Below are 26569 nucleotides of genomic sequence, written 5' to 3'. Positions count from 1 at the left end.
TATACTTTCACTCCAGTAAATACTAGTTTTTTTGTTACTAATGATTTGTAATTGAGGAAATAACTATTTGAAGACATGAAGTAGCATAAGAACGAATTTCCAGAAGGCATTAGTTCAAATGAAGAAGCACTGTCACATTTGAAAATTCTGTCAGAATTTGTGGTACCATAAGTATTTTTTGATTAAACTAGGAGTCAGAATAACTTAAACTTTCAGTGAAAGTTTTAAGCTTTTGAACAAACATCTTGCCATCAGTCCTATTTTTTTTTTTTTTTGCTTTTTAGGGCCGAACTCACGGCATATGGCGGTTCCCAGGCTAGAGGTTGAATCAAAGGTACAACTGCCAGCCTACACCACAACCACCGTAACATGGGAACTGAGCTGCGTCTGCAACTTACACCACAGCTCACAGCAGCACTGGATCCTTAACCCACCGATCGAGGCCAGGGATCAAACCTGCAACCTCATGGTTCCTAGTGAGATTTGTTTCCGCTGTGCCACGACGGGGGCTCTAGTCCTGAGATTTTTTGAAATTGTTACTCTTGAGGGATAGGTTTGGTACAGATGGCTTTTCTTTAGTGGTTATGCATCATAGAACTTAAAATAGCAATTTTTAATCTATTTTTCAATCCTCCATGAGTAAAGTACTTAGCTTTTTTCAATCCTATTGATACAGGGTGTAATTTGCTAAAAAAAAAATCTATGATCCATTGTTATTACATGTGTTTTTATGTACAGATATTGCAAGAATTTGATTACTTTCGGCATTTGATGCTTAAAAATTATTCCTTCAGTGGCTATAGAGAAAATTCTAAGAATAAGTTCCAACTTGTCTTTAGAGCCAAAAAATTCAGTATACACAAGTAAAGAGTCCTTTGGGAAGAATACAGTATTTATGGGCATATATTTAGAAGTACTTAAGAGAGGAAGAGCTAACTTAAGTTCTTAATGAGAAGCATTTGCTTTCTTTAGGAGAGCTGAAGGTTTGTGAAGAGCCTGGAGAATGACTTTGACATTCATTTGCTACAGTTACTTTCTTTGACTTTTCACCTGCATTTCCTTTTGAAAGAAGTCATTGTTAGGTCTGAAAGACTTGGGAGTAGCATTAAGGTCTTTGTAGTGGGGGAAGGGGAAAGGTAAGAGTTGTGAGTTTCTTAGAAAAGTAGAAGAAAAAAATAGTTCACGTGTGTGTAGACCAAAATATAACTCCCTGGGGAGTAGGGGGAATCTGGGGTGGGTAGAGGTAATAGGATGGGCAGTGGAGAATTTATGCTCTTGGTGACCATTGACATACTCATCCTCATCAAGAGAAGCTTCCTGCCCAGGCAATCAGTACTTTTCACAGATGAAGCTACAGTTTATGTTAATATAACAAATAATAAAATTAAGTCAAGAAAGGGTAATGATAAGATGAAATATTTACAACAAAATTATTTTGAAATACGGAAGACTGGGTTTTTAAAGGTTAATCATTGGCATAATTTTCTAATTACATTATAAATTATTGTTCCGGGAGTTTCCGTTGTGGCCTAGTGGAAATGAATCCAACTAGTATCTGTGAGGATGAGGGTTCGATCTCTGGCCTGCTCAGTGGGTTAAGGATCTTTCGTTGCCTTGAGCTGTGGTGTAGGTCGAAGACACAGCTCGGATCCTATGTTGCTATGGCTATGGTAGCCTGGGAACTTCCATGTGCTGAGGGTGTGGCCTTAAAAAAAGGCAATAAGTAATTGTTCCATGGTGGCACTTTACTTTTTTTTTTTAGGGCCGCACTTGTGGCATGTGGAAGTGCCCAGGCTAGGGGTCGAATTGGAGCTGCAGCTACAGCTGCTGGCTACACCACAGCAACACCAGATCCCAGCAGCATCTTCGACCTACACCACAGCTCAGGGCAATGCCGGCTCCTTAACCCACTGAGCAAGGCCAGGAATCAAACCCACTTTTTCATGGATACTAGTTGGGTTTGTTACTGCTGAGCCACAATGGAAACTCCCCATTATGATACTTTAAAGCTTTAATTAATTTAATCTGAGCAGGATTTAAGGCAGCAGATAGATCTAAATTAAGCACAGTGTATTTTAACTAAAATATTAAATTTAAAGTTAAATTTAAGAATTCATATTTATAAAGTCTTTAGTAAATTACCTATACTTTAATTTGAAAAATTGAATTTGAAAAGAAAACCAAAACAAAATAATAAAGTCTTAAGTAGTTTCATCTCCCCATTTGTAGTACTCATTTCATTCAGTGACTCCTTACTGTAATCATAGTAGTATATTGGTAATAGCAAAAGAAAAGCTGTCCTGAAAGAACTGAAATAGTTTTATGAGTCATTAACATATTATTTCTATGGATAAGATTATGGGTGATTTTTGAAAGAATTGTCATTTTCCTGTAATTTGCATGTATTACTTTCATTAGATTTATTCTTAGGTATCTTGTTGTCACTGCTTTTATACTAGGAAATGAATTTATTTTGATAGAAAAGAGATAACTGTCTGTGAAATATGAGCCAATATACAATGGTATCTGATTTGGAAGGTCAGGCCTTAACCACTAACTAACACACTTACACACTCTTCCTCCTCCCAATCCGAAAAAGTGGAAATGCTGGTTGGTAAGATTTGTATAGATTTACCTCTCACTTGGTTCATTCACCTCACTTAATGCTTTTCTTTTGAGTTCAGGTTATAGCATTGGGTTGGCAAATTATGAACTGGATTTGGCTTGCCTGTTTATGTAAATAAAGTTTTATTTGGAGTTCCCGTCATGGCGCAGTGGTTAACGAATCCAACTAGGAACCATGAGGTTGCGGGTTCGGTCCCTGCCCTTGCTCAGTGGGTTAACGATCCAGCGTTGCCGTGAGCTGTGGTGGAGGTTGCAGATGCGGTTCGAATCCTGCGTTGCTGTGGCTCTGGCGTAGGTCGGTGGCTGCAGCTCCGACTGGACCCCTAGCCTTGGAACCTCCATATGCCGAGGGAGCGGCCCAAGAAATAGCAACAACAACAACAAAAAACAAAAAATAAAAATAAAAAATAAAGTTTTATTTACATATTGTCTATAACTGCTCTTATGTAGGAAGGCAAATTTGAGTCTTTGCAGTACAAACCATGTTTTCAAATATTTAAATATTGGTTCTTTGCCCCTTTACAAAAAAAGTTTGTGGATCTTTAAACTATTCATTTTTTTGTTTTCTCTCTTGTGCCCTCTGCTGTTCTTTTAGAATGTTTTAACTTTTATTGTGAATTGAGAGAGGGTACCTCCTCAGCCACTAGACTGTTGTATACTCTAACAAACCAATAAATAAATGGTGTATAAAAATAATATGGAAAGCAGAGGTTTCTAAATGGAAGGTGTACAGAAAGTGAAAGATAAAGCTAAGAATATGAAAGTTAAAGCTAAAAGGTAAAGGCAAAGCTTGGGCAACATAATACTCAGGAGGAAAGCTTATAAGAAATTAATAGATTTAGCATGTTGAAAAATTTTGACACTGTAGTTTTTAAATTCTAAAAACATGTTCTAGGCTCTAGCCAGTGAGATTATCTTTTAATTCCAGTTTCAGATAAAACTGATGTATGAAAATTTTCTTTTCTGAAACCATTTGATTGTTTAAAAGCTTAAATTCTACTGCAATTAAATATTTACTTTCTAAGTTTAATGTCAAATATTTCAAAGTGGACTTTCAACTCTGTCATTGCCAGTAACAATATAATCAGTGTATGAAATTTCAATATTTTGTTATCCAAGCTATGTCTCACCAGATAGTTTATTGAATCCCAAAATCATGATTTATAACTATTCTAGCATTTTGTTTGTTTCATTTTTAGTAAACGAATTTAAAGTTATAAAAGTATTTTTCATTACAGGAAATGTATTAAACCTACAGAGCATTTATTCATTTATTTAGCCAGCTTTGTTACATGTTATGCAGAAAAATTAATGTATGTCAGAAAACTTAATAATAATGGAAACTTTCTCTTTGGATAGGCTCGAATGTCTTGGGATAGAGAGTCTGTGGATATTAGATATCGTAGACTTCAACATTTGCTTGAAAAAAGCAATATTTACTCCAAGTTTTTATTGACTAAAATGGAACAGCAGCAATTAGAGGTATGTATATGTGATTGATTATACTTAATAGCATGTTTTTAAATTTTGTTGTCTTTTTGCCATTTTCTTGGGCCGCTCCTGCGTCATATGGAGATTCCCAGGCTAGGGGTCGAATCAAAGCTGTAGCCACCAGCCTACGCCAGAGCCACAGCAACTCGGAATCCGAGCCTCCTCTGCAACCTACACCACAGCTCATGGCAACGCCAGATCCTTAACCCACTGAGCGAGGCCAGGGATTGAACCCACAACCTCATGGTTCCTAGTCAGATTCATTAACCACTGAGCCATGACGGGAACTTCATAAGTTTTTTTAAAGAACAGATTTATTGAGATATAAATTACATACAATAAAACACATACATTTAATTCTCAAGTTGAATGAGCACAATCAAGATAAGGAATGTTTCCATCACTCTAAAAAGTTCTCTTGTCTAGATGATCTCTGCTTCTGGCCCTGGACAACCACTGATTTCTGTTCCTGTTATTAAATTAATATTGCTTTTTATAGAATATTATATAAATGGATTCATATGATAAGCACTCTGTGTCTCAGCGTATTTTTGAGATTCACCTATGTGTGTTTATTTAGTAGATCATTTTTATTCTGAAGAAGCATTCATTATATGAATGTACCAATGTTTATTTTTCTATTCACCTGTCGATGGTTTTTATCCTATCCAGTAATGTATTTAGATGCTAAAAATTGAATTTTATGCTGCCCAATCCCTTTTTTTAAAAAGTGCTTTAATTGAAATAGAATTGATATATACAAAACTGAACATATTTAAAATGTATACCCATGAAGCCACCACAAGGAAGATAATGAACATAACCATCAATTTCAAAAAATTCTTCCTGTCCCCCCCTTTTTAATGAGGTATACTTGACCTATAATATTATATTGGTTTCAGGTGTGATGATTCAATGTTTGTATATATTGCACAATGGTCAGCATGTAAGCCTAGATCGTCATCATAGATCGTTAAAATTTTTTTCCCATATGGCAGGAATTTTTTATAATTACTCAGCAACTTTCAGGTAATGCAATAGGTATCATTAACTGTAGTCACCATGCTATATAGTACATCTCAGTGATTTGTTTATTTTACAAATGGAAATTTGTAGCTTTTGACACCCTTATCCCCATCCACCAATCTGTTCTTATGAGCTCTTTTTTTTTTTTCTTTAAGATTCCACCCGTGAGATCATATGGTATTTGTCTTTCTCTGTCAGACTTCACTTCACTTAATCCCCTCAAGGTCCATCCCTTATTGTTGCAAATGGCAAGGTTACATTCTTTTTGTGTGGCTGAATTCTTGCCCTTTTTAAATTCTCTCCCATTTCCTTTTTTCACCAGATACTTAGCGATCTCTTTCTCTAATTATAGATTTGTTTGCATTTTCTGTTGGTGACAAGTTCTTTGAGCTTTTGTATGTCTGAAAAAGTCTTCATTTACCTTCATTTTTTTAAAAATCTTTTTATTATTATAGTTGATTAATATTCATTTACCTTCCTTTCTTTTTTCTTTTCTTTTTCTGCTTTTTAGGGCCACACTTGTGGCATATGGAGGTTCCCAGGCTAGGAGACGGATCAGAGGTACAGCTACTGGCCTATACTACATTCACAGCAATGTTGGATCTGAGCTACGTCTGCAGCCTAGACCACAGCTCACTGCAATGCCGGATCCTCAACCCGCTGAGCGAGGCCAGGGATCGAACCTGCAACCTCATGGCTCCTAGTCGGATTTGTTTCCACTGCGCCACGTCAGGAACTCCCTACCTTCATTTCTGAGAGATTTTATACTGTGTAAAGAATTTATTTTTCTTTAGTGCTTTCCCCCACTTCTTATAAAAGTATTTTATGGTGTTTCACTGTATTCTAGTTTACATTGTTTCTGACAAAACTGAAGCCTATAATACTGTAAGCAATCTAGTTGCCTCCCTTAACCCCATTACCTTTCAGACCTGTTCCTTGTCTGTTTCCTGCCTTTGGGCCTTGCTGTTTTCTACTTGGAATCTTCTCTATAGATAATTTGCCTGGCTTACTTCATCATCATCTTCAAACCTTAAACATTTTCTCAGTAACGCCTGCATGACAACCTTAGGTAAAGTTACTTGACGCGTCTGCTTTCACACTTCTGATTACCTTATTCTATCTTCCTATTGCATTTATCAATCTAAAGCACTATAATTCATTTAGTCCACTAGAGTGTATGAAGATTTAAAACCTTGGGACAAATATCAACAGTATAATAAATCTGTACCCCCATCATTCACATTTAATGATCATTTTAAGATTTTGCTCTTTTTGCTAAAATCTCTTTCTCTTTGTTGAAGCCCTTTTTAAACCTTTGTATGGTAAAATGAAATAGAGAAACGAATACCAAGCCAAATGAGTTATTGTAAGGCAAATACACTTTTAACCACATCTCTTGTGTCCTGATTTTAAAGCTTAGTTAGGGTGCTTATAAAACAGCTCTTTTAGTCTGAGGTTAACTTGGTCCCTCTACTGGATGTTCTAGATGCCCCATGTTAAGAGGCCTTACTACTTTGGCTGAAGGGAATGTGAACTCTTCTTGATCCCTTGTGAGTGCAGGGATTGTTCCATTTGTCATTCCTCTTTTTCTGGCCTTGATTTTTTTTTTCTTGTGCTCACACTGATCTGTAGGCAGCCTGAGAATATCACTACAGAGCTTTAGAGTTCTCATCTCTGGTATTTGACCCTGGTTTGCTAGCTCCTCTGAGTTTTGCAGTGTCCTCAACTCAAGGAGACTGTTGAGTTCTATTTGGGTTCACCCTCCACTATTTGCACCTGGAAATTGCCCCAGGCAGTAAGCTGGGCAGCCAGAAATTGACCTCATTTGTTTCCCTTCTGTCAGTGTTCACTGCCCTTTTCTGCATGTTATTTGAAAACCATCATTTGGTGTATTTTATGTAGATTTTAGTTGCTTAAGGCAGGAGGGTATATCTATTCTATTATTCCATAAAGGCTTGAACTACAGGTTCTTGTTTTTAATTTTTAGTTTCTTCATTGTGAGGTTATTTGAGATGTGTGTTTCATACTTTGCATTTTCCACTTTTGACAATAAGAAAAAATTATCTTACAGGAACAGAAGAAGAAAGAGAAATTGGAGAGAAAAAAGGAATCTTTAAAAGTTACTAAGGTAATATATAGTAAGCTAGAGTATTTTATATATATTGCCTTAAATATTGAAGACATTCTTTTGTATTATTTTGACTATTGATTGATTGTCTGTATAATTTTAACCTTTATCTGATAACCTGTCTTTGTTGGCTGCATAAAACCATGTAAAATCTGTTTCTCAGTATTTTAGATAAGAAAGCAGAGCTAAATTATGACTCCTTATCTTATGGACTAATTTTTCATAATAGCAAAATTTCACTTTCTTGTCTGGGAAAAAACTCTGCAAATATTTTGTACTGCAAGGTATTTTATAAGTAGCCAACTCTTTTGGAGCCCGTAATTGTTATTCTTCATGCCTTTAACCTCATCATGTCAATTTAAAGCCATAACAGTAGTCTAAATTTTTATCTTATCCATAGCTGCAGCAGTGAAACCAAAATTGGAACAGATAGAATATATGGTGACAGCATTTCAGATAGAGTATTCATTTAGGGATAGCCTGAATATCAGATGTGACCTTTCAGGAGGATATGTTTTAACGTGAGACTGTTTAATGCCATATTGATAGGGATTGTACAAATAATAATTGTGCTAGTGAAAAAAAAAATAATAAAAACATTTGTGGACTACTCTGTTGGGTATTGTTCTAAGCTTTACATGTTTACTTAATTCTCAAAGCAACTATTATAGTGTTGTTATCCTTATTTTACATATAAAGAAGCCTGATGTAAGGACATAAAGTACAGTTCATCCTCATTATTCATAGATTGCATATTTGCCACTTAGCCTACTTGGTAAAATTTATTTGTAATCCCAAATCAATACTCATGTTTATGTGGCCATTTGCAGACATATACATGTGCAGAGTGGCAAAAAATGTGATTCTTCCAACGTGCACATTTCTAGCTGTGGTCCAACAAAGCGACCTACCTTATTTAAGCTGTTACAGTGCAAACAAGTGTCCTTCTTGTGGTCTATTTAATGCCTTGAATTTTGCATCTTTGTGGTTTTGGTGATTCCGCTGTTTAAGATGACCATCAGCCACATTGTGCTGAAGTGCTGGCTAGTGTTTCTAATGTGAGAAGGCTGTGATGTGGCTTATGGAGAAAATAGGTGAGTTATGTAAGTTTAAGGTGTGAGTTATAATGCTGTTCAATGTTAATCAGCATTTATTTATTTTTTAGGCCCAAACCTGTGGCATCTGGAAGTTCCCAGCTAGGGATTGACTTGGAGCTGCAGCTACTGGCCACAGTCATAGCAGCGCAGAATCACAGCCATGTCCATGACCTACACCACAGCTCATGGCACCACCAGATCCTTAACCCACTGAGTGAGGTCAGGGATCGAACCTGCATCCTCATGGATACTAGTCGGGTTCTTAATCCACTGAGCCACAACGGGAAGTCCAGCATATATTTTAAAGAGATGCCTTTAAACAGCAACACACATAAAATAGGGTTATGTGTTCATCAGTTGATGAAGATGTGACCAAGAGGCTTCCAGGAACCTAGACTTGTATTTCTTCTAGATACATTGATTCAGTGTTTACTAATTCAGTAGTCACAGCAACTTTATAGAACACAACTACTCTGAATGAGAATTGATTAACTTTGAAGGTCACCTATCTAATAAATAGTAATGCCAGGATTTGAACCTAGGACTAGTTTCAGACCCCACATTTAACTTGTATACTAAACTGCTTTTATTAGAAAACATCAAAATGCCAATAGGAGAAAAGAAAAGGTAACCTTAAGTCCAGTTACTTGATTATTAGTGTGGATAATGGTGATGTTAAAATAAGTGCATAGCAGATAACTTTCCAACAAAAGCAATTATTAAAGAGTGATATTTGACTCCGTAATTCAAGGGACTTATTTGAGGTTGTTGAAGAACATACTTAAAATTTTGTTGGCTTAACCATTTACTCCCTACTCTTCAACCTGTTGATTTAAATCAGACCTCACAGCTAATTTTTATATCAGGTTTTGTTTTTTCCTAAAGATGTCAATCATTAAATCTACCTACTCCATTTTACCAGTCTCTTGTTATTTTTTTAATCCTTTACATTTTTAACTTCGCTTTAAAATTTACTTTCTTATTTTGATTTATCCTACATGTTGTCAACCTATTCTTTTCCAGCTCTCAATTTGGAACTTTGTTTTTGGAACATCTGTTCCCTTATCTCCTCACTAATATTTTTTCAGTTAGTATTCTCTTTTATTTCTACTTTCACTTGTATTTAACTTATAAACTGTACTGAAAAAGAGGACTCATTCCATACCATACCCAATGAATATCTTATCTTCATCATAAACATACAGTTAAAGAAAATGTACACATTAATTTCAAAATAAAAATGCCTGCTATCTTTAATTTTAAAATTTCTCTTACGTGGAAGAAAACTGAGGAAAGTAGAAGCTTTGGGGAAAAGTAGAGAGGTACAGAAAAAGGTTACCTGTTGGTAAGTATAATAGTGAAGAGTTGTGGATATGGTTCAGCTACAAGGAACCCTTAAATAGTGCCCTTTAATATATAACCCCATAAAAGTCTTTAGGAAAATAATATTCTATATCCTTGTTTTGTAGGGTAAAAATTCCATTGATGCAAGTGAGGAGAATACAGGTAAATTTTCTTGATCTATTTGATGGATATGTGTGGGGGGGGGTTTGTCCTTTTAGGGCCACACCTGCAGCATATGTAAGTTCCCAGGCTAGGAGTCGAATCAGAGCTACAGCTTCTGGCCTGTGCCACAGCCAAAGCAATGTGGGATCCAAGCTGCATCTGTGATCTACCCCACAACTCATGGGCCAGATATTTAAGCCACTGCGCGAGGCCAGGGATCGAACCCACATCCTAATGCATACTAGTTGGGTTTGTTAGCACCGAGCCACGATGGGAACTCCATTGTGTGTTTGTTTTTGTTTTAATTACTATGAAGAATAAAAATTTTTTTTTGTAGTTATGAGAAAGAAAAGAGGAAGAGAAGATGAATCATACAACATTTCAGAGGTCATGTCAAAAGAGGTAAAACTAAAGGGGGAAGGAAGGACACATAAGATTCAACACTGAATAAAACTTGTGGGTTTGGAACCTCATTAAAGCTGTCTATATTACTGTTATTTACCTGGTTTTTCTGCCAGTTAAGTGTTTTAGGGAAGAAGATGGCACTGTCTTCCTATTTGTTAAGGGGCATGAGTTATAATTATCAGAAATTATTATAACTTCTTAAAACCTCCAAACCATATCTTAAGAACTTTGTTCCTTATATGAAGACCATTAGGGAACTAAAATCATAAACTCATTTCTTTTTTTTTTTTTGTCTTTTGTCTTTTTTGTTGTTGTTGTTGTTGTTGTTGCTATTTCTTGGGCCGCTCCCGCGGCATATGGAGGTTCCCAGGCTAGGGGTCGAATCGGAGCTGTAGCCACCGGCCTACGCCAGAGCCACAGCAACGTGGGATCCGAGCCGCATCTGCAACCTACACCACAGCTCACGGCAACGCCGGATCGTTAACCCACTGAGCAAGGGCAGGGACCGAACCCGCAACCTCATGGTTCCTAGTTGGATTCGTTAACCACTGCGCCATGACGGGAACTCCTCTTTTTTTTTTTTAAGGGCAGCACCTGCAGCATATGAAAGTTCCCAGGTTAGGGGTCAAATCAGAGCTACAGCTGCCAACCTATGCCATAGCCACAGCTACGCCAGATCCAAGTGCATCTGCAACCTACTCCACAGCTTACAGCAACACTGGATCCTTAACCCACTGAGCAAGGCCAGGGATTGAACCCACATCTTCATGGATACTTTATGGATACTCAGAACCTGCTGAGCCACAGTGGAAACTCACCATAAACTCATTTCTAAAGCCAGTTTCTTTTTTCACCTTCTTACTTATTACCTCATTAAATAGAAATTAAGGAGAGTCTTCAGTTATGACAAATCCTAAATATTCCTTAAGCATAATTTAAGGTCACATTCTTAATTAAAAAAAAAAAAAAACTAACCTTATTGCTTAACCCATTTTTCCTTTATCTGAAGTTCTCTTTACATCTTGATGAAGTATAAAATACAGGGTTTCACATAATGCTTGTCTTTATTCTAGGTGTATACTCTGATATTTTCCCTTTTTTCCCATTTAAAAATAGTAAGACCCACTTAATTCGTTACGGAACATACTCAACCTTCAGGCTGAAAATCACTTTTAATGAGGTTTATTGAAGTTTAGATAATGACACAGCTTATTTTAATTCATCAAATGTTTGTGGCATATCTGCTGTGGGCAAACTTTGTTGAAGGTGGGTACGTCAATTACAAAAGAAAGGTATCACTGACTGCGTTATACTGTATCCAGTGAGGTGTTTAAAAATAGTCAAATATGACTTGAAAACTGGATGCTGTTGAGCATATAGAAGGGCTTATAAGCGTGAAGTTCATAAAGATTTCATCTAGGAGGTTGAGACTTGAAGGATAAAAGTTAAATCATTTGAAGGTAGGGTTAGGAAATAGGGAAATAATAAGACGTAAGATAACTGGGGAAGTGTTCTGAGAAGAGATAATAACACTTGACAAATGTCCAAAGACAGAGTTCTTGGCAAGTTCAAAAAACTTAAATTATATTTGGCTCCAGTTTGTAAACAAAAGAGTGTTGAAGGATGAAGCCGTAGAGGTAGCGGCCTTGGGAGTTAAGGAGGTTTAATTTCCAATAAGAATACGTCATAGTTGGTATTGTTTTGATTCATTCACAAATTTGTCAAAAAGGTTCAGCTTATCTGGTCATTTAAAAAAACAACTCTTTTATTCTCTATATAAAATTCCTTCGGGAGTTCCCGTCACGCAGTGGTTAACGAATACGACTGGGAACCATGAGGTTGAGGGTTCGGTCCCTGCCCTTGCTCAGTGGGTTAACGATCCGGCATTGCCGTGAGCTGTGGTGTAAGTTGCAGATGCGGCTCAGATCCTGCGTTGCTGTGGCTCTGGTGTAGGCTGGCAGCTACAGCTCCGATTTGACCCCTAGCCTGGGAACCTCCATATGCCGCAGGGGTGGCCCAAGAAATAGCAAAAAAGACCCAAAAAAAAAAAAATTCCTTCGGCCTTAGGATATGAATATTATACCTACATAATACTTTTTATGTACACATATGAGACATATATGTGTACACATGTATGTATGTAGTGTCAGCCACTTATGTGTATGACATTCTCCTGTGTATCTCAAATTTGAGATATGCTTAAAATTTCTTGAATGTATCATAGTATTTCATCCCTTTTGTCCTCTGCACCTGTTCGTTCTGCTTTAAATGTATTCTTACTCTGTCTTTAGTGATTATGCCCTGAAGACAGCTGTTTCAGACAATTTGATATAATACTCTCTTGAGTCACCAAGGACACTCAGATAATACTTGTCTCCATACCTTTAGCATCTAGTAGGTAATTCGAAATCAGAAAACTTCTACTTTTAATACATTTGTTGTTGACCTCTTGCTCAGGATTGCAAACTCAGATTTCTATCCAGAGAGAGACCTAAAGTGGGCTGGAGTTGGGACTGAAATATATTTGGGAGTGAATCCTTGAATAATGGGAGTACACACAACTTGACTCTAGAGCAGGTTTTGGAGAACTTTTTCTGTAAGGGCCAGATAGTAAACATTTTGGATTTGAGTAGTTTTGTGGATAACTAATCAACTCTGAACTTGCCTTTGTATATGGAAAGCAGCCATAGACAAATTGTAAACCAGTGTGCCTGACTTTGATCTAATTAAACTTTATTTAGTCATTTATAAAAATAGGTTGCTGGCTGGTATTGGTCCATAGGGCTCTAGCTTGTCAACCTCTGTATTAGAGGAATGTGTGAATTTGGACTTAAGCTATTCAGATAAACTTTTTTTTTTTTTTTCTTCTCTTTTTTAGCCATGCCTAGAATATGGCAGTTCCTAGGCTGGAAATCGAACCCACATTGCAGCAAAAACTCAAGCCATTGCAGTGACAATGCCAGATCCTCAACCCACTGTCCCATGAGAGAAATCCTATTCAGATAAACTTAGGTTTAAAAAAAAAAACCCGGAGTTCCCGTCGTGGCGCAGTGGTTAACGAATCCGACTAGGAACCATGAGGTTGCAGGTTCGGTCCCTGCCCTTGCTCAGTGGGTTAATGATCCGGCATTGCCGTGAGCTGTGGTGTAGGTTGCAGACGCGGCTTGGATCCAGCGTTGCTGTGGCTCTGGCGTAGGCCGGTGGCTACGGCTTCAATTCGACCCCTAGCCTGGGAACCTCCATGTGCCGCGGGAGCGGCCCAAGAAATAGCAACAACAACAACAACAAAAAAACCCTGGAAAATTTAGGAGTAAATAACCCCCCCTTTTTTTCTCTTTTTTTTTAAGGCTGCACTTGTGGCTAATGGAGTTCCTGGACCAGGGGTCAAATCTGAGCTGCAGCTGTGGCCTGTGCCACAAACCATAGCAACACTGGATTGGAGCCTCATCTGCAGTTTTTCTCTGTAGCAGCCAGATCCTTAACCCACTGAGCAAGGCTAGGACATAACCCAATTTTTAAGAGCTATTGATGAATTCAGAATTTTACAAGATGCCATGGGTTTAAATTTGTTTGATGTCCACCAGTTTGATTCCTCTGTATTTTAATTACCTTGCAAACCTTATCCTCATTCCTAGCATAAAATCAGAACAAGAGTAATTGTTGAATGAATGAACCACATTCATTGTTACTTTGTTTTTGTTTTCTTAATGTTTTAGGAAATTTTGTCTGTGGCTAAGAAAAACAAAAAGGAGACTGAGGTAAGAAATTTATAATGGATATTAAATTTAGGAGTCGTATTTGCTTCTCTGATCATTAGCACCTTTTTTATAGTTTTTAATTGGCATATAATTGACTTATAGCATTGTTAGTTTCAGATTATGGCAATGTGATTCAGTCAGACTTTTTAATTCTTTTTTTTTTTTTCCAGATTCTTTTTCCTTATAGGCTGTTACAAAACATTGAAAATAATTCCCTGTGTCTTGGCTATTATGCATAGTGCTATAGTGAACATAGAGGTGCATATTTCTTTTTGAATTATAGTTTTATCCAGCTATATACCCAAGAGTGGGTTTGCTGGATCATATTGCAGTTCTATCTTTAGTTATATTTCTGTTTTCCATAGTTATTATACCAATAAACATTCCCATTAACAGTACAGAAGGGTTCCCTTTTCTCTACACCCTCTTCAGCATTTGTAATTTGGAGATTTATTAATGATGGCCAATCTAATCATGAGGTCAGAGTTGAGGTGGTACTTTTGATTTGCATTTCTCTAGTATTAGTGATGCTGAGCATTTTTTCATGTGCCTACTGGCCATCCATATGTCTTTGGAGAAATGTCTATTTAGGTCTTCTCTCTTTTTTTTTTTTTTTTTGTCTTTTTGCCATTTCTTGGGCTGCTCCCGCGGCATATGGAGTTTCCCAGGCTAGGGGTCTAATTGGAGCTGTAGCTGCCAACCTACGCCAGAGCCAGCCACAGCAACGCGGGATCTGAGCCGCGTCTGCGACCTACACCACAGCTCACAGTAGCGCCAGATCATTAACCCACTGAGCAAGGGCAGAGATCAAACCCGCAACTTCATGGTTCCTAGTTGGATTTGTTAACCACTATGCCACAATGGGAACTCCTCATTTTTTGATTGGGATATTTATTTTTTTGTTGTTGAGTTGGTATGAGTTGTTTGTGTATTTTGGAGATTGAGCCCTTGTCAGTAGCATTGTTTGCAACTATTTTCTCCCATTCTGTGGGTTGTCTTTTCAGTTTTTTTATGATTTTCTTTGCTCTGCAAAAGGTTGTAAGTTTGATTAGGTCTCATTGGTTGTATTTTTGTTGCCTTGGAAACTGACCCAAGAAAACATTTATCCAGTTTATGTTAGAATGTTTTGCCTATGTTCTCTTCTGGAAGTTTTACGGTGTCATATCATGTCTTATGTTTAAGTCTTTAAGTCATTTTGAGTTTATTTTTGTGCATGGTGTGAGGGTGTGTTCTAGTTTCATAGATTTACATGCACAAGATTTATTTTCTGTTCAGTATAAAGATTGGGTTATGACATATTTATAACCCAACTATGTTAAATGTAAATAAGATTAAGCATAATTTTAATAAATATGTAGTCACCTTTTTAAAGATAAAGTACAGTCTCATCTTTAACTACAATTTACTGTGGAATTGACAACATCTATACAGTGAATAAATATACTGATCTTGTGTTTATTCTGATAAAATTGACAAATGTATACATCTGTGTAACCACCACCCAAATTAAGATTTAGAACCTTTTCATTATGGTAGAAAGATCCCTTTTATCCCTTTCCAGTCATTTCCCCACCCCAAACCTAAAAGTAACTGCTTTTTTACTTCTGTCATAGATTAATTTTGCCTGAACTTTTTTAAAAACATTTATCAAAATCTATTTTTGATAAAACTGAAATATAAATATGTAGTCTTTTATTCCCTGCTACTTTTTACTCCTTGTGGTTGAGAAGCATCATTGGATGTTGTTGAGTTTACTGCTAGTTGGTTTCTTTTGCTGAATGGTTTTCTGTTGAATACTGTAACATCTTTATCCATTCTCTTCATGGGCATTTGGATTGTTTCCAGTTTGTAACTGTTACGAATGGGGCTGCTGTGTTAATTTGTGTAAAGATCTTTGTGTGGACATGTTTTCATACTCAATGGAATTGCTGGGTCATATGGTAAATGTAGTTCAACTTTATAAGAACTTTATAAGAAAGTACAAATCTTTTTCCAAAGTGAGTACTTGCATGTTTCCTTCTGTAAACCATCTATTCATATCTTTTGCCCAGTTACTGAGTTGTCTTTATTGATGTGAATTCTTTAATCTGTTCATTGTCAAATCTATGTATTGTACTTTATTTGCCTACTCATTTTCTTCATGATACCTTTTAATCAGAAAAATTTAAATTTTGTAGTAGTACAGTTTATTTTTTCTTTTGGTGGTTAGTGCTTTTTTGTCTTAAGTATTTGTCTATCACAAAGTTGTCAAGATATTGCTTCGAAAAGCTTTATGGTTCTGGCTTTTGATGTTTAGGTATATGGTTTCGTCACATTTTATGTATGACGTGAAACTTAAGTTTCATATTTTTCCAGTTGAATATCCAGTTGTGGCATCATTTATAATACTTCCCTTTGAATTGACTTAATCCTTGTTTTCATATTCTTAAAATAGAATTGTGGACATAGCTAGCCAGTAAAATTTACCATTGGTCATACGTTGTGTCACAGACATAAATTGATACACTTAAGTTTTCTAACTATTTTACCTTTTTCCCTGAAGTAAAAGTAATTATTTAGATGGAATTAAATGTTTTTATGTTCCTTGAAAATAATTATTTAATGGACATTATGTGTTATCTTTGTTACAGGTGAAGGAAATTAGTTTAATAAATTCTTGGGTAGCACATTTTAGAGGTTTGGAAGGGATGTATAATTGTAAAGGATATTTCGAAAGTGTGTGCCTATTACCTGTAAGGATTATTTTCAGAAGCTTTTTTTTTTTTTTTTTAAATGGCTTTGCATTTGTGGTGTAATGGAAGTCACTCTAGGGTTTTTATTCAACATGTGGTTTTATTTCTTCATACCCAACAATTATACCATTGGATGAATTGTGATTAGTAGTTACATTTTTCTGATTAATGGAAGGTAGCAGCATTATTATGTGCTAAACTTCTAATTAAACCTTTTTTGTTACAGAATGAAAGTTCCTGCTCTAATCTTTGTGTAGAAGATCTTCAGAAAAACAAAGATTCAAATAGTATAATTAAAGATAGATTATCTCAAACGGTTAGGCAAAATACTAAATTCTTTTTTGACCCAGTTCGGAAATGTAATGGACAGCCAGTACCCTTTCAGCAACCAAAACATTTCACGGGAGGAGTGATGCGATGGTACCAAGTGGAAGGCATGGAATGGCTTAGGGTAATGAATCTTAGTGTATCCTATAATTTATGATGGTAATTCATTTCTATATACTAACCTGTTAATGTGATGTAATACAACTTGAGTTGTTCCTTCCATGTTTCACTGTTATATGTAAAACACATTTCTCTGTAAATATTTATGTTATGACTTACCCAGAATAAGTTTTTTTTTCTTCATTGGCCAAACCCGTGGCATATGGAAGTTCCCAGGATCAAATCTCAGCCCAAGCTGTGACCTTCGCCACAGCTGTAGCAATGTCAGATCCTTAACTCATTGTGCAGGGCCAGAGATTGAACCAGCACCTCTGCAGAAACAAACTGGATCCTTAACCCACTGTGCCACAGTGGGAACTCCCAGAGTAAATTTTTGAAAGTGAAACATTATCTTATTTAAGGCTACCAATATTTTTGTGACTTTGATAACTGACTTCCCACAAATGTTATTACTTATGGTGCAAATATGTCATTCTCAAGATAATTATCAACGTTGGGTAAAAAGAAATAAATTGCTAATGAATGTTAGATGTTTATATCTGTTTAAATCAGTGTATATTTCTTTTGTCCAGATGCTTTGGGAAAATGGAATTAATGGCATTTTAGCAGATGAAATGGGATTGGGAAAGACAGTTCAGTGCATTGCTACAATTGCATTGATGATTCAGAGAGGAGTACCTGGACCTTTCCTGGTCTGTGGCCCTTTGTCTACACTTCCTAACTGGATGGCTGAATTCCAGAGATTTACACCAGAAGTAAGACAGATTTCCTTTTACTAAATGTGTATTTCAAATGTTTTATCGTTTTGTCGCCTGAGTTAAGTTATAGATCTCTTACTCTGATTATGTTGAGTTCTTTGTAGCCCTCCATCCTATTGGAGTTATCTTTCAATCTCAGCAATACTTTAAGTTTATATAGCATAATAGTTATTAGTAGTCTTGGACATCTTTCCAAAAATATCTTTGGATGATTTTTAGTGCATTAAATAATACATAGATTCACCAAAGACAGGCCTAGGTAGAATTTTATTTTTTTGCTTTTTAGGGCCACATCCGTGGCATATGAAGGTTCCCAGGTTAGGAGTAAAATTGGAGCTACAGGTGCCGGCCTGCGCCACAGCAATGAACGCAGGTTCCGTGCTGTGTCTGTGACCTACACTGCTCACGGCAACACCAGATCCTTAACCCACTGAGTGAGGCCAGGGACCGAACCCGAAACCTCATGGTTCCTAGTCAGATTCGTTTCCACTGTGCCATGACGGGAACTCCAGAATTTATTTTTTAATTCTGTTCATCCTTGTGGTGTTTTCCTTCCATACATAAGTGTTTTACTTAGATCTTTGCCTTATGAGACATATTTATTCTACAAATCGCTTCGCCATCTATCTCACCTTATACTTGATTTTTTGTTTGTTTGTTTGTTTGTCTTTTTGCCTTTCCTAGGGTCACTCCCTCGGCATATGGAGGTTCCCAGGCTAGGGGTCTAATCAGAGCTGTAGCCACCGGCCTACATCACAGCAACAGCAACACGGGATCTGAGCCTTGTCTGCAACTGACACCACAGCTCATGGCAACGCCGGATCCTTAACCCACTGAGCGAGGCCAGGGATCGAACCCGCAACCTCATGGTTCCTAGTCGGATTCGTTAACCACTGCGCCACGACGGGAACTCCTTGATTTATTTTTAATGGCTTTCTAATTCTTCCATGGTAGTCCAGTTATTTATTAGAATTGATTGATTTGTGTTATAGAAGTAAGGTTACGTTAAATTATATTTTTTCTCTTAGAAATTAATTTTATATTTTCCAAATTTTAATTTACATTTTGTTTTAACATTTGTTACAAATCAATGTAAAATCTTTTAGATTCCTACTATGTTATATCATGGAACTCAGCAAGAACGTCGAAAGTTGGTAAAGCATATTCACAAACGGAAAGGGACACTGCAGATCCATCCTGTGGTGATCACTTCGTTTGAGATAGCCATGAGAGACCGAAATGTGTTACAGGTACGAATGGTTCTCATTGGATTCTTGGTAGTCCATAAAATCACGTTTTTCTTAATTTATGACACTTCTCACTATCTAGTAGCATTTGTTTAATTTCTTTTTTCCTGGTAGAATATATGGCATTGTGCATATTCCTTTAGAACCTGGAGGTTTTTATTAACAGAAAGATGGAGATGAAGTCTGTAGTCTTTGAGAAGAAAATTAAGGCCTTTGGCCCTTTAATCTATAGCCGTAACATTATTTCAGATGTGTTAGAATCTGCCAGGCATAGACATTATCCGAGAATGTAGTATAGATATGTCATACATATTACGGATGTTATCCATTTAATTTTAATCAAATAGTAAAATATATGAAGATAAGTTATTTTCTATCTCATGGATCAACTGTGGTATATATAACATTTCCATATCTACTTTTCTTTGTATTGTAGCTACTTATTTATTTGTGCCCAAGTTATTGTAATATTATTGGAAAACTGACCTCTCAGTTCATTTTTTGGTGTTTTGAACTTTTCACTGCTCTGCCTATTTAATATATAGTTCTTTACTGTTTTTCTCTCTGACCAGTACGATTGACCTTTGAACAAGATGGGTTTAGGGCCACCCACCTGATGTGCAGTAGGAAATCCATGTATATTTTATAGTCAGTCATCTTTATCCACAGTTATGGATCTGGATTTAGCCACCTGTGAATCATGTAATATTGTATATAGTATTTATTATTGAGAAAAATCTGCATGTAAGTCAACCTGAGCAGTTCAAATTCATGCTGTTCAAAATTCAACTGTACATCAAATTTTATTTGTGTGCTGGTAGGATTTTGGAATGTGATTAGCGTGTTATTTCTTCACAGTAAAAGTATCAGATACTGCATATAGGAAAAAGTGTACAGTAAGACTTAAAAGCACTTATAATTCTACCTAAGAATTTCTGTTGTTATACAACTATTGTTAGCATATAGGTATAATTTATAAATAGGGTGATGCTTTACACTGCTTATTGAAATACCTGTTTTCTACAAAATAATAAAACATGTGGATCTTTCTAATTAGTTTGCTTTCTATGACCAGCCCATGCTGAAACAGAAAGCTTCCTTGTTGATTTCATTTGCCAGTGGCTAGAATTTTTTTAGTTTTCCCTTTCACTGAGCTTTGGTTACTATTTTAAGGATCCTCCTTTTAGAGGTTGATGGCATAGAGGGTATAGGACTTCAATTCTGGAGTAGCAACAGAAGCATCTGAGTCTGTTTACTATAATTTTTCAGATTCCTCATCATTTCTGTTGCATTGGGTTCTTTTTCTTACTCATTTATGAAGGATGTTTTATATTTTGTTTGGCTTTTTAAGACAGATGTCATATAGTGAGAGATTATTCAGGATATCTGATTTGTTTGCTTTATTATCAAAAAGTTCCAAGTTTTTTTTTAATTAACAAAATCATAATATTTAAATTTTTCTTTTCATTCTGCTGTCAGTGTGTAAAGTAAAATGCAGAAGATGCCCTATTTCCTTCTTTTCCCCTAAATTGCCAATCGCGTTATCCAAAGATATCTATACCTATAGTTATCAGTTTGGTATTTATATTTCTCAAATACTGTATATTTCTATATTTTTACACATATTTGTGTATTTTTATCTTGCTTGAGTAAGATAAAAGCATTAAAAATGAGAAATTGATTTTCATTACGACTTAAATGGAGAGCTTTCTGTGAAAACATATATTACTAAAATTAGCTCCAGAAGAAAGGGAAAACCTAAACAAACCAATAACTATGTAAGAAGTGAGAACACCATCTGACTATGAAGAGCATCAGTTTCAGATGTGGGCTTCAACAATGAAAATCCTAATGCTATTTAGTGTTTCAGAGTATATAGAAATAGTAGCCTTTCATTTCCTATCCTAAAGTTTTTAGGACTCTAGGATAGCATTAAAACTAGATAAAGCATTAGAAAGGAAAACTACAGACTGCTTTGACTAAAGAAAAGGCATAATAGCAGATGGACTTTAATTATTAGTCCAGGGCCAAGTGAGGTCTATTTCAGGAACACAAATATATATATCAATTTTAGGAAGTTAGTCTATTAGTAGATCAGAGGAAAACACGATCTCAATACAGAAATAGCATTTGATAAAATTGAACCTTCATTCCAAATACAGAGGTTTTATTTTTAGAACTGCTCTTAGGAAAAACTGCGAGGTCATCATATAAAAAAGTTTTCCCTAAATTCCTTTTCTAGCATTGCTATTGGAAATACTTAATAGTAGATGAAGGACACAGGATTAAGAACATGAAGTGCCGTCTAATCAGGGAGTTAAAACGATTCAATGCGGATAACAAACTTCTTTTGACTGGTACTCCTTTGCAAAACAATTTATCAGAGCTTTGGTCATTGCTAAACTTTTTGTTGCCAGATGTATTTGATGATTTGAAAAGGTAGGTAAGCCAGTTATTTAATTATTTCTGTTTTTCTAACCTTGTCAAAATCTGTGCTTATAGTTTAATTTCTTTCTTATAGGTAGTTGGATTAAAGTGACAGCTTTGGGCTAGTTCTTTATAGTCTATATCATATTTCTACTCTCTTTGTTTTTTTATGGTTTTATTAAGAAATAATTGGCATATATCAGTGTACAAGTTTAAAGTACATAGGATGATGGTTGGGTTTACGTATATCGGAAGTGACTACCACAGTTGGTTTAGTTAACATCCATCATCTCAAATAGATACAGTAAAAAAAATTTTTTCTCTTTGTGATGACAACTCTTAAGGTCTTCTCTGTTAACAGCTTTCCTATATATCATAAAGCAATATTAACTATAGTCATCATGTTGTACATTATATCGCTAGTGTTTATTTTATAACTGGAAGTTTGTACCTTTTTCTTTTGGGGGCCTCTGCGGTATATGGAAGTTCCTAGGCTAGGGGTCCAATCGGAGCTACAGCTGCCAGCCACAACCACGGCAATGTCAGGTCCGAGTCTTATCTGCGATCTACACCACACAGCAATGCTGGATCCTTAACCCACTGAGCAGGGCCAGGCATCAAACCTGCATCCTCATGGATGCTATTCAGGTTCGTTAATGCGGAGCCACAATAGGAACTCCAGGGATATACACCTTCTTCCAAATCCTCCCCATAGTATGTTCTTCCTTTTGGAAAAAAAAAAGAGATAAATAAAAAATTATTTAAATTTTATTTGCGTTGATTAAAGGAAAACTTTTATCTTGCTTTAAAATATTTTATAAGCCTCTTCATTGTTTTAACTTTGTAAAACTTTCAGATGGATATTTTCATTTTATTCTCTAAAACAAGGGGTAGAGAGGTTGAATACATCCCGTCTCACACATGAGAAAACTTAAGTGTAAAGTTATTAAACATACTAGAGTCAAAGATATACTCAAGGTCTCCCAGATTCACCCTAATGCTTTTTATTCTAGAAACTGTTTGAATCTTCCCTTATATCATAAAAACAAAATATAAAAATAGTTTTCAGAAAGTAGTATCTCAGAAGAGTAAATAATCTTACCAGAAATTAAAAATAATGACACTAGAAATGTTGAAATCAGAAGGGCAAAGTAACTGATTTATACTTACTTTGGCATCAGTGAAGGAAGAAAGTTAATTTTGTGTGGGGAAAAAGTTGTATTTTGAGAATTTATTCTACCTCTGGTTACCAACATTAGCCCAAGGCCAGGGTGTCTTAGGAAACATTTATTAAAAGGCAAGATTTCCAGGCCCTGCATTTCTGCTGAGTATTGAGGAAGGAGCTAAGAAAATGAATTTATAAAACATGCCTCAGCTGATGAAAGTTTGGGAATATCTGGCCTAACTACTACATTAATGTTAATTCGCATTTTTCCCAATGGTATTTACTGACAATACAGTGTTATTCAGTATAGACATGCTTATATATAATAGCTCACTTTTAATAGGTTGTTTTTACACTGTAAAGAACTAAGGATATTAATAAATATCATTCTCAGGGTACGTATATATTGAATTTTAAAAACATTGTAGTGATCACATCTTTACCTAAAGAGGTCTTATGGCCTTGGTTTTCAAAAAGTTAGTTTTCATTTCTGTAACTTACTTAAAATGTCTCTTAAAATATGCACCTTTGGAGGAGAGAGTGATCTTGGCTGTGACATCTGTCACCCCACTTATCGCTAGGGTTGATTTGTCTGATCTGGCTGGCTAGGTTGGTGTCCCCTTCCTCCCATGGGACATATGTGTCCCTCCCAAAGATGCCTGCTTGGTCAAAGAGGACGTTATTCTCCAATAGAGGAGGACGCTTCTCTAGGTCCCCCGTAAGAGAATGTAGAGTATTCAAGCTTCCAGAACTGCAGACACCATATCCAAATGAAGCGCTGCATGTGGAGTCTGCCTTTATTTATTTATTTATTTATTTTTCTCAATTTTAGAGAAATACATTTTATTACATTTATAGTCATATAATGATTATCACAACCAAATTTTACAGCATTTCCATCCCAAACCCCCAGACCATCCCCCCACCCCCAACCTGTCTCCTTTGGAAACTATAAGTTTTTCAAAGTCTGGAGTCTGCCTTTAAAAAAGAGGAAAAAAAAGGAACCTTAATGTTTATTTAATGTCATACTATTGTAATAATATATTTTTAAATCAGAAAAAGTTTCTTTTAAGAAAAGACCTGGTTCATAATGTAAAATCTATGTCATGTTAATATAATGAATTTATATAATAGGATAACTTAAAATATTTTTTTTCTCTTACAGCTTTGAATCTTGGTTTGATATCACTAGTCTTTCTGAAACTGCTGAAGATATTATTGCTAAAGAAAGAGAACAGAATGTATTGCATATGCTGCACCAGGTTTTGACTTTTTTTCTTACTCTGCTTACTATAGATGCGTAGAATAAAAAAGGAACCCCTACAATTGATCTTTTTCAACCTGGTGTAGTAGATTTTGAAAAATGAAGCACCAACCTCACACAAATTTATTTCCCTGCCCTTTCCCCTCCTCCAGAGATCACATGGCTTTACAGCAGAACCAAAGTGCTTTTCAAAATTTTGTCCTTTTCACATATACTCACTTTACCCCTAATGGTTACTTGTCAGCCAAAAATGAAAATTAAGTGTTTTACTTTAAACAAACATAATCTTTCAAAGGTCTCCCAGTTTCATATATGGGCCCCAAAAGCTTTTCACTGTGCTTTGACAATTTTATTCAAATATTTTTTTGAAAATTTTTTTTTTACTTTGAAGTGAAACCTCACAGTAATCAAAGTAAAAATAATATCCCAAATCATAATTCTTCTCTAGATTATTTGCATTTTAAGTCTGAAGCTTTAGAACTTATAGGAGTAAACTTTCAACACAAAAGTAAACTACTTTTTTTTTTGTCTTTTTTGCCTTTTCTAGGGCCGCTTCCATGGCATATGGAGATTGCCAGGCTAGGTCTAATGGGAGCCATAGCCACCGGCCTATGCCAGAGCTACAGCAACACAGGATCTGAGCCGCTTCTGCAACCTACACCACAGCTCACGGCAACGCCGGATCCCCAACCCACTGAGCAAGGCCAGGGATCGAACTCCAAACCTCATGGTTCCTAGTTGGATTCGTTAACCACTGCGCCACAATAGGAACGCCTCAACATAAAAGTAAACTTTTGACAGGCTTTTTACCTTTCTGGGTCGGTTGACTTCTTCTAGCTTAAAACCTAACTTTTAAAAACTGCAGGCTGTAACTTTATCCCTAAGAAGTAGATATCACCTTCTTTCTGCTTTTTAAAGCAATGAAGTTATACTAGAAGATTTGAAAAATTAATAAAGTTGTGAAATGTAGAAAACTGCTATGAGTATGAGTGTTGGTCTGGTTTGGAAAATTCCAAGGAGATCTTTTATATTGCCTACTGAGACATGACAGTTTCATATAGGAAGAAAAGAGGAAAAGGGGTAAAAGGGTATGTGGGGAGAGTATTCCTTTAGAAATGTTTAATATTTACATATGTTTACTCATGTTTAAATTTTAGATTTTAACACCTTTCTTACTGAGAAGACTAAAATCTGATGTTGCCCTTGAAGTTCCTCCTAAACGAGAAGTAGTTGTTTATGCACCACTTTCAAAGAAACAAGAGGTCTTTTATACAGCCATTGTGAACCGTACAATTACAAACATGTTTGGATCCAGTGAGGTAGAGTGTGGATTTGAGATAAACTGAATGACAATTGGCATAGAAAATTTCATGATTGATTTCAGTCTTACATAAGGTTCATCACTTGTTTTCATGACTTACTGAGGGTGAATTTCTAACTGGGGTATAAGGCAAGAGGCCAGTAGCAGAAATTATCTCCTAGTAATTAAAATTCACGTGATGGTTCATATATTCACTGCTTTGTGGTCATCTGGAATACTGTCTGAGGACAGATTTGAAAATACATTTGAACAATCACACATTATACTAAGGGCTTGCCATCTAGACCAGTCACCCCAAATACACAGCCCCTTTATAGGAAATGGTTGGTAGTCAAAAAATTCAACAATATCTTCTGTTTGAAAGGATTATCTTTTATAGTCACCCACCATATAAGAAGAGATAGAATTAGAGTGCGATTATCTTATAACTGAAGATTAGCATACCCTTAAAAATTTGTTCAGGTGTCCAGATTTTTGACTATTTGCCATGAACCTATGTATTCTTTTCAAAATATTTATGATTATGCATTTCTGATTTTGTACAACCATTAGACTCTTAGCCCATTTTCATTTTTTTGTTTTTTTGTTTTTTTTTTGTTTTGTCTTTTTGCCTTTTCTAGGGCCGCACCCACAGCATATGGAGGTTCCCAGGCTAGGGGTCGAATCGGAGCTGCAGCTGCCGGCCCACACCAGAGCCACAGCAACACGGGATCCGAGCCGCGTCTGCGACCCACACCACAGCTCACGGCAATGCCGGATCTTTAACCCACTGAGCAAGGGCAGGGATCGAACCCGTAACCTCATGGTTCCTAGTTGGATCCGTTAACCACTGCGCCACAACGGGAACTCCCCATTTTCATTTTAAGTGAAGGGAAGATCTGGCTTTTTAGCTATTAGGAAATTAAAGTAATTGCCTTTTGTGAGGGATTTCATTGCAGCATTATACCAATCCAAAGAAATATCCTCTGTAAGGCAAATATGTGGAGCCTTATTTCAGCCCAAAGCTATTAAATTGCTTTTATTTTAAGTTCAATACGTTCAAAACAGTCTTATCTTTTTTTTTTTGCTTTTTAGGCCCACACCAGCAGCAAATGGATGTTTCCTGGCTAGGAGTCAAATCGAAGCTGCTGACCTACACCACAGCTCACTGCAACTCCAGATCCCCAACCCAC

At 36.2% G+C, this 26569-nt stretch overlaps 1 protein-coding gene across 2 annotated transcripts in view; it reads left to right on the top strand.

Moving 5' to 3' along the window:
- The window catches only part of HELLS (helicase, lymphoid specific), a 42737-nt gene that overhangs the window by 1917 nt on the left and 14251 nt on the right, over nt 1-26569 (top strand). Inside the window, exons 3-13 of one of the 2 annotated variants that reach the window (XM_047761269.1) lie at nt 3985-4107; nt 7214-7270; nt 9837-9873; nt 10211-10275; nt 13995-14036; nt 16995-17219; nt 17788-17970; nt 19080-19223; nt 21463-21659; nt 23978-24074; nt 25234-25395. In XM_047761269.1, the coding sequence (XP_047617225.1) occupies nt 3985-4107; nt 7214-7270; nt 9837-9873; nt 10211-10275; nt 13995-14036; nt 16995-17219; nt 17788-17970; nt 19080-19223; nt 21463-21659; nt 23978-24074; nt 25234-25395 (1332 nt within the window). Of the gene's footprint in view, nt 1-3984; nt 4108-7213; nt 7271-9836; nt 9874-10210; nt 10276-13994; nt 14037-16994; nt 17220-17787; nt 17971-19079; nt 19224-21462; nt 21660-23977; nt 24075-25233; nt 25396-26569 lie in introns of those variants that run through there. The other variant, XM_047761270.1, reaches the window with a different exon arrangement.

The sequence above is a fragment of the Phacochoerus africanus genome, chromosome 15 (genome assembly GCF_016906955.1).
Source record: "Phacochoerus africanus isolate WHEZ1 chromosome 15, ROS_Pafr_v1, whole genome shotgun sequence".
NCBI lineage: Eukaryota > Metazoa > Chordata > Mammalia > Artiodactyla > Suidae > Phacochoerus > Phacochoerus africanus.
The sequence above is the reverse complement of the archived record's forward strand: the minus strand, read 5'-3'. Positions and strand labels throughout refer to the sequence as shown.